The sequence below is a fragment of the Theobroma umbraticum genome, unplaced genomic scaffold (genome assembly GCF_002168275.2).
Source record: "Theobroma umbraticum cultivar Fairchild unplaced genomic scaffold, ASM216827v3 scaffold_51.0, whole genome shotgun sequence".
NCBI classification, from domain to species: domain Eukaryota; kingdom Viridiplantae; phylum Streptophyta; class Magnoliopsida; order Malvales; family Malvaceae; genus Theobroma; species Theobroma umbraticum.
The window spans coordinates 1,228,503-1,244,952 of NW_018397260.1; the positions used below are offsets into that span (position 1 = coordinate 1,228,503).

At 35.2% G+C, this 16,450-nt stretch overlaps 2 protein-coding genes across 4 annotated transcripts; one reads left to right on the forward strand and one right to left on the reverse strand.

Annotated features, from left to right (window-relative positions):
• Positions 1 to 1,773: 1,773 nt before the first annotated feature.
• Positions 1,774 to 5,022, forward strand: LOC110417029 (tryptophan aminotransferase-related protein 4-like). Its single transcript, XM_021429192.2, is given in 6 exon segments — positions 1,774 to 2,133; positions 3,337 to 3,631; positions 3,717 to 4,006; positions 4,158 to 4,373; positions 4,375 to 4,436; positions 4,646 to 5,022. Coding segments are annotated over 6 exon segments (1,368 nt in total). The 5' UTR covers positions 1,774 to 1,840; the 3' UTR covers positions 4,858 to 5,022.
• Positions 5,023 to 5,769: 747 nt separating this feature from the next.
• SOL1 (carboxypeptidase D) lies at positions 5,770 to 16,232 on the reverse strand. Of its 3 annotated transcripts, none has more exons than XM_021428620.2 (15): positions 16,035 to 16,232; positions 15,716 to 15,782; positions 15,536 to 15,631; positions 15,296 to 15,326; positions 15,079 to 15,135; positions 13,872 to 13,967; positions 12,963 to 13,085; positions 11,904 to 12,008; positions 10,479 to 10,525; positions 9,697 to 9,822; positions 9,432 to 9,534; positions 8,178 to 8,240; positions 7,841 to 7,924; positions 6,897 to 6,960; positions 5,770 to 6,311 (listed from the first exon to the last, which is right to left on the reverse strand). In XM_021428620.2, the coding sequence occupies exons 1-15, from the start codon at positions 16,120 to 16,122 to the stop codon at positions 6,004 to 6,006; spliced, it is 1,458 nt and encodes a 485-aa protein (XP_021284295.1). In that variant the 5' UTR covers positions 16,123 to 16,232; the 3' UTR covers positions 5,770 to 6,003. The 3 variants fall into 3 exon arrangements, with proteins under 3 accessions (XP_021284295.1, XP_021284296.1, XP_021284297.1); XM_021428621.2 differs by lacking the exon at positions 16,035 to 16,232 and adding an exon at positions 15,986 to 16,029; XM_021428622.2 differs by lacking the exon at positions 15,716 to 15,782 and having other exon boundaries at positions 16,035 to 16,186.
• Between the last annotated feature and the right edge of the window lie 218 nt (positions 16,233 to 16,450).

A 16,450-nucleotide genomic window follows, 5' to 3' on the forward strand; every position in this document is an offset into this window, starting at 1 on the left:
AAGAGCCTATTGCTGATCATCTGTAGCTCAGAATATGCTAGCTAGTCATATAATCAAATGACATATGATTCTAAGTTTAAGGGTGATAGTAATTAGTTCGATCATCCCTATTATCGACAACTCTAGCCTAATATTCAGACATTTATACTTGTAGTGGGGATCCATGAGCCCTCTGGATGCAGCATGCAGCTAGGAGTGCACTGGTTGTAGCAGGATGGATTCCGATGAGCTATTAATTTAATGATGACACTCGCATCTCAAAAGAGCTTGAAAGGATTATCTGCAAACTATATGCAGTTCTAGGGAATGCATGCATACCCCAATCCTTACTGCTGCGGTTCATGTACATACTGGTGAAAGTCGGTCCTCACTAATGAACCTACCTTGTATAACAATCAGATTTTCAGGAGGTCGCTTTGGCCTGTAACTCTTTATAGTTTCTACATATCTCACGCTTCAGCCGCAATTGATTCAGTGTAGTTAAAAACATTAGTTGTGCCATACAAACATATGTATTAGTATTCAATTTTTAATGTAAAGACACGAGAAAAACTCTGATCAGTTGTTCATATCAGAAGTCACATTTAGAGCTAGTTTTGCTTATCAACTACTAGCTGCCCCAAGATCTTGAACTTCCATTTTATCAAAATTTTACAACATTTAACTATGTAAAACCAAAACTGACCCTATTTCTTTCTTCTTACCTAGACTAATTATGCTTTCACCAATGATCGAGATGCACAAGTTTAAGACAACCTTAAAGCTACTTGTATGGTTCACTACAAGTTGTAATCTGCACATATAATACAAAATTGAAACTCAAACGATAAGATATGTTCCTGGAAGATACAAACATATATAACTACCCTCCTTTTCTGCTACCATATACAGCAGAACGTCTTTTTTCTATAAAGATACATGATTCTAACTTTATAATTATGGCAGCTCGCGCATTGTTGAATTGTGAGAGAGACGAAATAGAGATTGTTATGCAGTTTTCAAGGCAGCTAATATAATTGGCTGTCAAGGCTATGTCCGCCTCAGACTGATCAGCAGCCAAGATGATTTTGATATGCTGATAGAACGTTAATCTAAACAAAGTAGTCTCAGAGGAAGATGGAGCCAAAAGTGTGTGAAGAATATGACCAACATTTGGTAATGAAAAGCTTCCTACATATTCTATTGCTTGTTGTACAGAAACATGCCTAGAAGGTGGTAATGTAACCTATTGGCCTTCAGATGAGAAGGGGAATGTCTGTTGACCTGATGTCAATGTGGCTCCTAATTCCATAATCACTTGTTCAAACCTGGAAATATATGTTGTTGAGCACTCATATGGATATTCCCACTATGTATTCTTTTATCTCTAAATACTTACAGAAATTGAAAATATGTTTACATGTATTATCAGCTATATATATAACCAATCATTCAAACTCACTCCTCTCAAACACTGTGTTTATATCCAGATGTACTACCAACTGAATGCAAACGAATGTCCGTCATCAGAATGAATTGGTATTTATGAATCAACCACATCTTGGAATAACAATAATTGTGTGGTTGAGTTAAAACACTGTATATATTGGCTTTACATATGGTTAGCTTTCTTAAAACATTCACTATCTGTCATTGGCATTCAAAGCCCACTCAAGATCCCTTCAATGCTTGTCATCCTTGTCATTATAGCAGACCACTAAGGAGATAAACAGCGCCCCCTCAATCTTTAAAATATTTGAAAGCATCTCCAAGGGAATATTAACATTGATCATTTTATCTGTTTTTCATTTTAAATAAAGGCAAATTTTCTTAATTATGAGAAGCCTCAAGAAAGAGAAGCATGGCCAACATATATAGCTCCAAGTACATAGTACTGTCTCTGGTGGCTTCTCCAATTCTCAATCTATTGTTTATCATCAATCTTTATGCTAGTGGAAATTGGAACCTGAGTTGGACTTTTCAAGCTGCAACAGAAGCTGAGGCGGTGGCAGCTATATCCTGCTCAGGCCATGGAAGAGCATACCTGGATGGTTTGGTCTTTGATGGAAAAGAACCTCTTTGTGAGTGCAACTCATGCTATGCAGGCTCTGACTGCTCTGTTTTTATACCTGGTTGTGCTGCAAATGCAGATGGGTACCCTCCCCCCTCTCTCTCTTACACACACACACACACACCAAAGGTATCAGAAACTCTTGTCAGCTTGTTGTTTAAGATAACTGTTCATAATTGAAATTTGTTTAATTGACAAACTCTGGGTATGATAGCCGTGAACGAATTCCAGAAAATAGCTTTGACTGCATTTTTTTTTTTTTTTTTGAGATCTCAAAGAATTTTTAGCTTTGAAAAGAAAGTATCTTAAATAACTTAGTTTGGTGTGATCAGAAATAATCTATACACGGTAATCTTACCTATCTAATAGTATCAAGAGAAGTTACTACAGTTAAGATTCTCCAGCCAAGAAATTGACACCTTGCCGATTTGATGTTTTGCATAAGGATTCCCTTGGAAGGATTATCACTTTTCTTGATGCAGCCACATCCTGAGATTATATTATCTGTTTCTTAGTGAAAAATTTATGGAAAAAATCAAATGAAGTAATCAATGATGCTTTGATAGACAACAATGACACGTTCAAAAATGGTAGAGGAACATGCAGTAATTCTCGTTGTCAAATGATTTTATGAAATTTCAGCAATTATTTTCTCAAACATTTTCATGAACAGATCATTTTTATTCCAAATATTGAGTTAATGTTATATAAACGGCTTACAGATAAAGAAAAACCAGTGGCTGCCATCACGCTTGAATGTAGACCATGCTTATGATATACAGCCAGGGCATGCTGCGGCATTAATTTGCTGATTTGCTACCTTTGATTTTCTTTTTTAACATAGTAAAAGTATTAACACTTTTCTTTCATGGTTCATTTCAATTGTTTAATATTGAAAGGTGCACTAGAATCAGGGGAACCTACCCTGAACAAATTTCATAGCTTGTCTATTAAGTATTAGGCTGACCCCATCAACTTCATTTTACAGATGACTGATCTATCTAAATTCATCTCTCTATGTTGTCACTGCGGCTGCCTTTGGTTGCTTTGTTGCTACATGTTTTTAGCTATTTGCTTTTTGTGATTTAGATCTTTTACCTACGCAACAATTTTCAATGCTTGCTGAATGCTGAGCATATGTTCAGTCTTACAAATCTGCCTGATCCTATACCTTTGCGTTGGTAGCTCTTCTGATGACACACTTCTCACTGCAATCTATCGTCGACAAAGATCATAACGATCCTATCAGGACAACCAATTTTTCAAACACAAACTCGTATTTGCAGGGGGGATCCGCTATTTTTGGAACCTTTCTGGGTGCAGCATGCAGCTAGTAGTGCACTGCTAATAGCAGGGTGGCATCGAATGAGCTATACATTCAATGATCACACTTTTATCTCACAAGAGCTAGAAAGGCTCATCCGCAGGCTACACGCTGTGGTAGGAAATGCAGTTACAGACAAGAGGTTTATAGTTTTTGGTGCTGGCTCAACCCAAGTCATTAGTGCAGCAGTTCATGCACTCTCCCCTGATAATGCGTCATCGCCGGCAAGGGTTTTAGCTTCAATCCCTTACTATCCGGTCAGTTCTGCTAACTTTGTTCTGTTTTCACTTGGAGCATAAATTGTTCACACATATATGATGTTGAAAATCAAAACTTTTACAGTTATATAAAATACAAACAGAGTTGTTTGAGTCAGTGAATTTCAAGTTTCAAGGAGATACGTCCCAATGGAAGAACAGTTCAGATACTGGTGCAAATATGATTGAGTTTGTAACATCACCAAACAATCCTGATGGACAGCTAAACAAGGCAGTTCTTCATGGTCCACATGCCAAAGCAATTTATGATCGAGCGTATTACTGGCCACACTTTACACCAATTCCAGCTCCTGCAGATGAAGATGTAATATTCACACTTTCTAAGCTTACGGGTCATGCTGGCAGCAGATTTGGGTAACAATCAAACCACCATTGTCTTGTGAACTTATCCATTCCAATACATCATCCCCGTTATAGCTGCTTTGTTTGCTATTATGGAAGTGGAGGGCATTCCCACCGGACGTAAATAGAAACCTATTCACATTTGCTTGTGTGCCTTGTATAGGTGGGCAGTGATAAAAGATGAGAGTGTCTTCGATAGAATGACAAAACACATCGGTGTAAATTCCATAGGAGTCTCTCGAGATAGTCAGTTAAGAACTTTGAAGCTTCTGAAAGTAGTACTTGAAGGGGAAGGAAGAGCAATATTTGAATTCGGACATGAGACAATGAAAATCAGGTGGGAAAACTTGGTCAAGGTGTTATCATCATCAAACCGTTTCTCTCCAGAAAATTGAACCTCAATACTGCACCTTTTTCCACGAAGTCAGAGAATCTTCCCCAGGTAATTCTGTCACCCTCACTCTCCAGCAAAACAAAAATGATGCTTACATTACACACACACACACAAAATGCAGTCATGGAGCTTTAGCTGCTGTAGGTCTCCATATCTGTCTGCTTCTCATCTCATTCATTTCCATTTTCTCATAAAGCTAAAAAGTTTTATATATATATTGGAGAACTGATGCATAGTGAGTCCGTAATCAATGGCAGCTTATGCTTGGCTGAAATGCGAGAGGGAAGAAGAAAATGATTGTTATGCAGTCCTCAAAGCAGCCAATGTTATTGGCCATGGAGGAGGTGTGTTTGGTGCAAAAGATCGCTATCTCCGCCTTAGCATGATCAGAAGCCAAGATGATTTTGATCTACTTATAGACCGCTTGAACAAATTAGTTTCAGAGGAAACTGGTGGCAGAATCATGTGAAGAACGCAACCTCATCTATTGACGGAAAGTTGTTAACAGAATTTCAATGCTTGTAATATAGAATACTTTTTAGACATACCTAGAGAAAGGTCATGTTCAGTGACCTGAACTACTGGGAGATGCATAACGTAATACCCTGTTCCTCAAACCTGTAAAGTAGTTGACACTGGCAAATGCCCATGCAATGCATCAAACTGATACATAAACCTTGGAAAGGCTTACAGATCAAAGCCTTCCAAACAAGTTTCCTTACAACACCAACACACTAGCCATAAATCACCCATGAAATCCCTTTACATAGTAAGACAACATCCAGGATAGCACCCAGCACTGTCTGTGACAGTCTAGGGACTTGACCCCAATCCGTTCGGCTTGCACTTGCTGGCCCTCCAAAGTTGGAAACACAAACTCAGCATACCATCTGTTCCAACACCCAGAAATCACCAATAACCATCCCCCATCCATGCCAATCCTGTTAAATTACAAGCAGCCTTAAATATACAAAAAACTCCAACACTTTCCGACACTATTTTGATGCCTCTGCTCTTTTGCACCCAGAAGAATGAGTTATTAGTTAAATTGTCATTTTGCTGAATCCTACTACCATCCTCCTCCCAGGTTTCTAACTTGATATAACACCATGTAGGTTTTTTCCATTCTTTCTTTTCAAATTTTGAAGTAAGATTTTTAAACAAAACCAAGAAATCCCAAACAAAATGTTGACATATATATAGCATTCTGAGGATAATACTTCCTATAGTAAGTGAACCAGAATTCAGTCCAGGAAAAGAACCAAATTGTTAAAATGTAATAATGAACCAGAATTCTGACTAGACACCCAACAACTTCGTTTGACTACAGAACGTAGAAAATCGAAGCTAAACAACATAGAGAACAAAAATGGAACTGCAATAATCTTCAACAATACATTTTCTAAGGTCAGAAAAAAGTGCAAGTTCACATTGCTTATCATTGTCCTATACAGATTGCCTGTTGCTAGAGAGATTGCTACAAAAGTAAACCAAGAATAGTTCAAAATAACCTAAGACAAGCATTAGACTAGTTGCACAGATGGGCAAAAAGATATTCTATTTCCCTTACCAATCATAATTTACATGAGTTATTACACAAAGTGACAATGAGAGTTCATACCATAACAGACCTTTTAGGTGACTGCCGGTGTTTTAAAAGGTTGAATTTTATTCTCCTCCTCAGTAAAAAGCATAGAAATGCTAGAACAACAATCAAGACTAAATAAACTTCAAAGTGAATTCCCCAAAAATAATCTACCAAAAGGTGCCTGCTCTTGTGACCACAATTGCAACCACAAATACTTTGCAGTAAAGTCCCCTCAGAAGTGACTCCTGGATCAAGAATAAAGTCTACAGTCATGGCTTCTTCTCCCAACCAGATACTTGTGGCCTTTGATTTGTACCCAGGCACAGCAGCCATAACTGCAAGCACATTCATCAGTTTCCATCATACAGGTTGTAATTGCTTGAACAAGATATTTCAATGCTTATAAACCAAGGTGACAGGTAATTAGTCATTAATAAAAGTCACTGTGACCCCTATAAATATAAACTAGGCATTCTCTACTGGGTTTATAGGCAAAAGATCATAATTTATATTCACAAAAGAAAGCAACAAATTACTGCTTTATCATATAGCTCTTTCAGAATGTGGCATGATTTGAAAAATTGTAATTGATAAAAAAAATTGCCATCAAACCAATATCCTGAACCATAAACTGCATGGAATTGTTGCTTGACAATCAACAAGAGATAAGCAAAATGTTTGGAATATGTATTCAACCAGCTCCGAAAAAAAAACAAGTGCAAGCCTAATCTAACAGCTTCTTCAGTTGCACAATGCTATTGTTGCTCTTTGACCAACTACTACATGTTAAATTCATCGTATTACACTTATGTTTCCCCTTCAAATCATTCTAATGCCATCACCAGGAGTCTCTAGATATCTCCCACCTTACTAACAATTCCCGAAAAGAGCCTTAAATGATGCTAATAAACATTTTATACCTTCATATCTTTCTACTGGAACAAGTATGCGGTGATAATCAGCAAATGCCATGCCAGCTTTAACCTGTCATGACCAGGGGAACCAAGAAACAAGTTATTATGAGAAAGCAACAAGTCAAGCCCATCAGTTGATTAGACAGTGTCAAAATATTTAAATAAGCAGCAACGATAGTATTTTGTTGACAATAATTATAAGATTAATTCAGTAACAATCAACACGAGTACAAGCAGCATGGATACTGCTGTAAAGAATCTCCCAGAAAAAGTGCTGTGAAAGACAACTCCAATCAAAAGCACTTGCTACATCTTACAGAAGAGGTTCTAAGAAGAAGGGTGACAGCAACTAAGATATGAAGCATGGATACAGATGTAAAAAGGAGTCCAAAAAATTTGCTAAGATTGTATGGCGAACCATGATTTTTCTTTTCTAAAGTGATTGCTGCAAAGTAATATGTGGTCTCCTAACCAGCAAGGGTTGGTAAATAAAGGAAACCAACTATGATGAACAGGTTCAAGGTAAATCCAGGTGCTTTAAATTTCTTCAGAAATTACATCCTAAAATGAAAGAAGTGAAGTTAAGAAATTCCAAAATGCTTCCTGTTCTCGCATAACAGGTAGGAGAAAAAACTGCCATTTAGAAAACCATAATAACGTCCTGGCCGAAAAAAAAGAAAACAGAAGACCATGATTATGTAAGAAGAATTAAATTTTCCATTCTAAGGAAACAATTGATCGTCAGTGATCATAGTTGATGTCATGCAAAATTTGAAGAGAATTTGTTAAACAAAGACGAGAAAGTCAATTACTATCCTTTAATGCCAGTGACTAAACATTCAGATTGATACATTTCAAATCAGAATCCTTACAGGATGATTTATGCAAAAATAAATGGGAGATTTAAGGATATATCTGTCTCATGACTGCATGTATAGCTGTGAACACACCGTGTAATTTATTCCCTTGATCGTGATCGACCCAGGCAACGGCCTTCCTCTATCTGATGAAAAGACCCTTCCATGAACTCCTGTCTAAAAATGTACAAGTCATGTAGATCAATGATTCATAGACAATAAACTGCGAAAATATTCAACTTTGTTGAATATTTAAGGTTGTTTTACAATTCCATCAAAAAAGGAAAGAAAAGAAAAAGAATGTTATCCACAATGCCTCCAATAGAATAGATGACTTTAGAACAATTTTATACAACCATGAAGCAGAAAGAAAAGGAAATCTATTTCATTTTTCAATACAAGACATGTTTAAAACCAAAGAACAATGTACCTTCACAAGGCTCGCAACAAGATTTAGCATGCTTATTTTGTTGTACTCCCAAATGGTAGGAAGCTGCACATTTTTATTCGGAAAATAACATAAATAAAAGCAACAGGATGATAGTAAAAACAAGAATGCATGTTAAATAATTAATTGTTCAAATCAGGCAGAAAGGAAAAATAAAATTGAAGTACCACCACCAAAACCCAAGGACCAACTAACTGAAGAAGATTTAAAACTAACAAGCCAACAAAAAAAAGAAATTCGTTGTTCCACATATATTAAAGAGAAAGAAAATTAAAAAGGAAGAATGATCATGAATGCAATAATATTTATCTAAAGTATCCATAGAATAAGGCTAACCTTAATTGCTATAAATGTTCCTCTTCATTTTCATAGTAATGTTAAGCAATTCAAGAGGTTGATCATGCAACTTGACTTTCACCATGGACATTAAAAGCACGTCGATCTGCTAAGTTTCTTAATGATCGAAAGCGAGTCAGAAAAGAGACAAAACCAAAAAAGGCAGAAAAGAGGGACATTGACAAGACATTGCAAAGACCAAAACTCCTAAAGCTAATTTGGCAATATAATTTCTGATATTCTTCAGTAACAACATTACAGTGTTTGAATATTTGACAACATGGTGATGAAATAAAAGACCATAAGGCCTATTCTAAGAAAAAAGCATATAATATAAAGTAGAAGGCCACCATACTAAATTTGCCACAATTACAGAAAACTTGTGATATATGAAATAGTTTTAAACATTCTGTACCACATTCACATAGCCTGTCCCCAAATTGCATTAAGCACACCTTCAAAAGAATTAACTAACTACTCGGTTTTCAAAGAACCATGGCAGAAAGACACAATAAGATTCTACATCCCAATGCTTAAGGTTCTAAGTAAAAACAATCACTTTATATGACTCTAAAAAGAACTTTTATTTATTTGAACTCTGTTCAGGATAACATATAACCAAAAGAAGGAACGGAAACGTTGAAGAGAGCTGAGAGATTCTTTTTATTAAAATAAGACCACAATATTAAGTTTCTGAGCTAGAACGAGTTTATCAAATACATAATAAAAAGTGAAAATACAAAGTTTCTTCAAAAACCATATCAACAATTTTTCTCCCCAAAAAAACAAGGGTTCTTCCACAACTTCTACAGAATATATTGACACTATCATGCAAGTCTGAATCCGAGTGAGAACATACTAATATTATTAAGAAAAAGATGACTTAGATAGAATTCTAACCTCCTTAGCATTAGGCCATTTGTTATCACTAATCTCCAAGGTCAACTCAAAACAACCACCATATATGTAGTTCCAATCTTGCATGCCACCGTATATGGGGTACCTGCATTAAGTTGAATCAATGGGTGTACAGCATAACAGGAAAAGATAATAAAAGAGGACTTGTAAAACAGAATATGGAAACTTAAGTATAAATGACGAAAAAGTTACATGGTTTGTAGGGTAATTAATTTCTCTAATCATAATCTGCAAACACGTTGCTTACCAGGATGCTCCATTTGTAATGCCTCCTTTAAATTCCTTGCTCAAAGACATGTTATAGTGAGATTGGCTATATACACTTGCCAGGAACCGGAATGTTCCATCATCAGGACAAGCATAATAATTCCTCCTGGTATTCATACACATGAACATGGGAAGTTATGTATCGTATTTAAAAATGTATTCTGCATCAATGAAATAAAAGGCTTGATGGTACATGAACGCTATTCTTTACAATGTTCATAAGGTGAAGAATTGTAAAGAGTCACATTGCTATACAGCAACATTGTGACAAGTGAAACTTATTATTAACGTTGCCATTATTAACAATAGAAAAGGCATAGCAACCCACAACCATTCAGTACTGCAGAAAAGATCATGGCGAAATCAACAGCACCCATTAAAGATTGTGTTGCTGGCCAAAATGTAATTAAATCAAGTATATGCTGAGCCATAAATACAAATTAAAATGATCGAAGGGAACAAAAGCCTGGATACCACATTATGGAAATATGCAATCTATAATATGGTAACTGATGAAACATCCAATTTCTCAACATCTAATAATCAAATCAAGAAAATCTTGACTGAAAAGGAATCATACTGGCTTGACTAAACCACGAATAAAAGCTCGAAGCCTAGCATGCCCAGATGTAAAAGCTGATAGTTTAACACACCTAGGAAAGATCTTTGAGTTCATAAGACACAGGAGCAACAAGGAACTTAAGTGATTGAATAGGTGTAAATTTAAAATTTAAAAGCTGATAATGAATGAAGAATAATCACCTTTTATCCTGAGTGCCATCCCATGGATAATTTGCAACGAGTGCACCCTGCGAACAACAAAATGTTATTAAGAACTCCTCTCCTCATGTTTCTTGAAAATAGTTTCTAAGTAAGATTAAATTCACAACCTCATCTATCAACATTATTATCATATCATGAGACAGAATTTCATAAATACATTATTAGAAGGTCCAATCTTTCACTAGATCTGGATGCTAACCATCTAAATTGGTGATACCACAACTTTGGAAAATTAAAGCACATTAGGACTGGAAAAATATGCCAACTGTATGTATGGGCACACATTCACTGATACGCCAAGTTACTTTTGAAAAGCTATTTTGAGATTGCTAAAAGATAAGAACAGGCAAGCACACTGTCTTTTTACAAAAAGAGTATTCTCATTTTTATATTTGCTTCATTTTCTAACCCTTTTTTTATTGAAACAGAATTTAAGAAGTTTATACCATAAGATATTGGTCAGGTTGGTGGACAATCTTATTATTTAGTAAATCTCAAAGTCTTAACTTATAGCAAAGTACTGAATAAGCCAGAAGCCTTACTAATAAGTCCATTCATGATAAACATGCATACAAACTTTTGCACATGCAATTGTGGTCAATGTAGTCAATCTACTCCAAGATCATTGGAGCATTACAGTCCTATGCTAACTGTGGATATAGGATTCATATCACTTCTATCAATTCAATCAGTGTAAATTTCAGTTTCTTGAATAATCAATTTCACAAACACCTTAACAGCTCATATTTACTGAAATATCATGGAAACCATTTCTCATTTTTATCAAAGTTTACACAATCTTCTATCCTTTCTCATATACATATCTACATGCATGTCTCCAAACTCGGAATTCCAGAGACTCATTCACTCAACATTTAGCAGATTCTCATGGCATACTACAGAACTGAACATTGTTGACATTCAAATTCATACATATTGGTCAGAATAAATAATCAGGTACATTGCATGCAACATTATAATAAGAAGCAGAATAGAGTCCTTATGATTAGCTTCCAATTTAGCACTAAATTTATCTCACAAAGTTGTTTACAACTTTTTTGGGAGCCTTATAAGAAAATCAAGTCTATAACTTCACTAGATTTATGAGATAGAGTTGGGTGATGAAAGCATCTTTGGTATTTCAAATTAAAGTAAAAAAAAAAAGGCCGTTCCAAGACAGTAAAATTGGGAAGGGAAGTTTCTCCTCCTATCATTTATGATTTGACTCTTCTATGTTATCATGTTTATCTTCAAATGCAGTCCTTCACCACCTTTACGCCAAGAATTTAAATCAATCTAAATTCAACACAGAAACTGAAAGCAACGGCCATCATCAATATCAAATAACAATAGCACTCAATGTTTAAACTCAATATGACATGAAAAGTGAGAACAAAATATTACCCCATGCAAACTTGCAGATGCTGTGAAATGTATCTCTCTCAACCAACTCATAATTGCTTTTGTTTCAGGTTGTCGTGCATCCTCATAATCATTCCAAGGAAAGAACTGGCAGATTTCATTTGTCATGGTCATTTAATCATGGAGAAAAAAGGAGCAAATCAAATAAAATCAAGGAATAAAAAGCAACCTATAGCAATACAATCAATTATCAAACTACCAGAAGAGTGCAAGTACAAAAATCAGGATCCAAAAATAAATTTTGCCAAAAAAATGAATCCTTAGTTGGAATCATTTTCAACGATTTCGATGAAAACTACAAGTAGAAAACATATCCCATTCTAATATTATACCAAATGAAAAATATGATAGCAACATTCACACCATCCAGAATTTTATTACCTAAAATTAAACACTGGATTTGAGGAATTAGGATCTTAAAACAACCTTTCATTTCAAGTTTTAGCTCTGTCAAATTAATCCAATGATACCAAGATGTTCTAAAATGCTTTTCTTTTTCTAATCCATCTTCTTTAAAAATTATAGGAATATAAGCATTGCTCCCAAGCTGTTTATCTTTACAGAGAATGCCACGTCTGAAATTTTTATTAAATTCTACATGTCTGAAGTTCAGCAAGGCGAAACCATCTACAAATAAGGATGTGCAAGGGTTTTTCATATTTAAACAAAACTATTACAACATATAAAAAGATCAAAAGGAGCAAATGGATCAATTCGTATCACATCCTTAGAAGCACATTTGCCATTGCGTGGCTTTCCTAATTTAGTCTACATACCTCTTTCCTGCATGATGCTAAGAAAGTGTGGTAAGCCCTGCAATTTAGAATATGAATCCTGATTTGAAGAGCATAATCCTTGACACTTTAATGATTCAATTAGGGTTTTTTAACTTGAACTTGTTGATGAAGTTATAGAACACTAAAATAGACCTTTCCACTTTGGATATATCCCAATCTTAGAAGACTCCATTTGCTTGTGGTTTTTAAGGTTCAACTTGGATTCAATCACCTCTAAATAAAACTGACATCGCAAAAGAGTTACCTGATCTGGAAAATCTCGATTTAGATCAATACCATTTGCATTACCACGCCTCCTAAGAGAAAACCCATCAGGATTCATTGATGGAAGTATGTGAAGGTGAACATTTTCGACAATCAATTTAACCTGTACTATCAATAAATGTTATAGGTTAGGCAATTTTTTTAATATTGAAAATAAGTTAGAGACATTATAAAAAACATTTTAAAATCATTAAAGATGAACGTAACGCATGCATGCATAACCAGACAAAAGTAAAGGGACAGCAGATTTAATCAACAGACAACCAGGTAAAAGGATAATCTTATGAAAATAACACTTGCAAGTTTGAGGAAGGATAAATAAACTAGTTTTTCTATGGGAGTTACAATTCTACAGCCATTTTGGCTGGGAAGATGCAGCCATATGAGTAGTAAGACACTCACATAACTGCATCTGAATTCATTCATGCATATGGTGTGTTGTAAATAGACATGAATCCTTTTTTGCTGATTGAATGTCTAAAAACATCAGCATATAATACCCAATGCAAATACAAAATATTTCAAACTGTTCAGATGTATAATTCAGTTCTCAAGCAGACCAATTTTTACAGCGACCACAATGTGCGCTCTGTTTAGGTAAAAAACCATCTTACTGAAGCCCATCCACACCACTCTCCAAAATAAAGATATTAGATGTCACTAAAATGCCTTAGAAACAACTTGAATATATGTAAGTATCTTAAAATAGCCCCAAGCTTCAACAAATCACTACAGAGCAAACATAATGATATGAAAGAAACCACAGTGCATAAACCCAGAACTATTTATCACAAAACAACAGTGAAAAATGCATATAAATCTTGTCCACAACATCATGCCAAAAATAGGAGAGATACACTTACATTCAGTAAAAGGAATAGAAAAATACCAGTGGATCTCTCATATAGTTGTCACATATCCAATTTGCAAGAAGTATGAGAAGCTCGCGACCAACAGGTTCGTCACCATGCACATTACCAACAAACTACAATATCAAGCACATCAAGCTTTGCGTTAACCCATGGAAAAAAGAATAGTAGTTCATTAAATAGGAATTAAAACTACATTTATAACAAAAATTGGGCCATGACGATGCAACAGAAGGGAAAACAAACTTCAAACACCATATATAGAAAACAAAAAGAACACCATCATGCTGACAGGATAGGAAATAAGTTTTCATAAACAACACATGTTTGTAACAATCACATCCTTTATTTAATCACCTTGTTATATAGCTTGAAACAAAATTAGATCATAGCACCTCTAAACCTCAGTTACAAACTTCATGGGCAGAATGTAAAGCAAGGCAATAGTTTCTAGGAAGAAAAGCCTAAAGAATCAGAAAAGCCCTATAAAACAGAGATCTTAGCAACTAAATTACGAGCATAAATAATTTAGTAGGCTTATAGTACATTACAAAGAAAGTTAAAGAAACAACTCAAATTTCAGGGTGCCAGACACTCAATGGTGGGATACTTGATCAGGGACAGGGTACATTTTAAGAAAATGAACTAGAGAAAGTTGGTGAAGCGAAAAAGCTTTTATTATAGAGCGGGAAGGGTGAAAAGAAAGTTCTAAATTTGCAGTGTTCATTTCTCATGCTTTTATTATTGGATTTTTCAAATGCAAGTCAACTTCCACTTATGTTACAGCATTGCTGGTTCCAATGTTTTTCCTCCCAAAAACACCTGAGATAGCATACTCGTTGAGAAGATTTAACTATAATCAGGTATTTCTGTATTGATGCTAGCTCTTTAATTCTTTCCTAACTTCTGTTAGCATACTACCAGGTTGCCTGCAAATCAGTTACCATATAACAGCAAGAAATATATATTTGTGTTTCCCCTCATACAAGCTTGTAATGTTTTGATATTTCAAATTTGGTTCTTTACTTTTATTAATTTCTTTAATGCCATTTCTAAGTTCCTATCCCTGTTAAAAGGGAATCATTTGTAAGCAGCCATTTCACACAAGCTTAAAAAATTTCTCACCAAACCCCAAGTCCTTCAGGGTAGAAAAATAAATTAGCAATCGCTAATAAATCAGTAGACATCCATGTGTGTGTATAAATATCAGAGCACTAGATCATTTACCTTGAATGCAGGTTCGGGTTCTTCCTCTCCTGGTTTGTCAGAAATCTCTATCACCCACTACAGAAAAAGAATCACTAAACACTGACTAAGATAGACATGAGATAAAGCCTTATAAACACAAATAATTTAAACCATTGTCATAAAAAGAGAGATCACTAGGAAAAATTTATCAACACCTATGTACAGAAAATGAAGCAAGTTCAAATGAAATTATTACCAGTGGAACACCTTTCACACTCGTTCCAATACTGAAGCCAAAATCCAAAAAGCCCTCGAAGAGAGTAATAAGGAACCAATCAGTATATAACCCTCGTGGAACACTAAACTACTCCATTCATCACCCCAATCTATCAACTTTTAGGAAGAAGCAAACTCCTACTTGATTTCATCATATTCTCTCACAGTGGAAATAGGGCAAGTTTCTAACCAATAAATGCAAATAAATAGAAATAATCACCTGTATATCCTAGAAATGTGACTACATCTTTGCCCAAATTCCTTCACTGCCTTTTCCAGTTCCGAATTAGTCATATAGCCACGAGCAATATCGATACTGCAAAAAATTTCCTCAAATTATTCCAAAAAAAGAACTAAAATTTAAGCAAAAGTATAAAATTAAATTAAATGAAAGAGGCACCTCGGCTGAGACTGGTTTTCCTCAAATAAATGCCTTGTAATAGCCGCATAACTATCATTTCTAAAACCTAAATTACACAGAGACAAAGAAATAAAATCTAAAACAGCGGAAAAAAATCAATCAAACATAATGATTAAAGGCGGAGTCGCAATAAAATCTGGTCAAACCATGTAAAAGTCAGAGATCAGCGGCTGCTAATTATTCTTAGGAACGTGAATTTATTTACTTATAATAGATGGATTAAGCAGAAGAGAAAATTAAGGATCTTACGTTGTAAACTGAAGCAATTAATTGAGGGTTAGCGAGAGAGGAAGAGGACCTGAAGAGAGAGAGGTACTGCGTTGGGCGCCTCTGGCGATAACGTGGCGAAGAAAGCAGGAGAAAAGGAGACAAATGACGAGATTCATCTTTTTATTTTTTTCCTAACTAATGTATGGGAGCTTCAGCTCAGCATCAGGCGAGTTGTCCTTTCTTCTAACGATCTTCAGAGACAGGAACAGAGAAGAGGGGGAAAGAGGGAGAAGACGGGAACGCATGTGGAGGGCCGCCTGATTTGAGGCCCAAGGTGGATTCGGCCATTGGGTCTCAGATTTGGGCTTAACCATTTCTGGTACAAGTCATACATTTATGACTTTTAATTTAAAATAAAAATTAATTAAATATAACAATTAAAAAATTTCATAAATTATTCAAAAAAATTTAAATAAACTTTTATTATTTAATTACATTTTATTA

Bases quoted from the DNA above. Each gene is read 5' to 3' on its own strand.
- SOL1 (XM_021428620.2), bottom strand. From the start codon at position 16,122: ATGAATCTCGTCATTTGTCTCCTTTTCTCCTGCTTTCTTCGCCACGTT. The intron at 15,783-16,034 runs GTCCTCTTCCTC...TGTGTAATTTAG, and splicing joins CAGTACCTCTCTCTCTTCAG to GTTTTAGAAATGATAGTTAT. The intron at 8,241-9,431 runs GTTAGAATTCTA...AAAAATGTGCAG, and splicing joins AATGGCCTAATGCTAAGGAG to CTTCCTACCATTTGGGAGTA.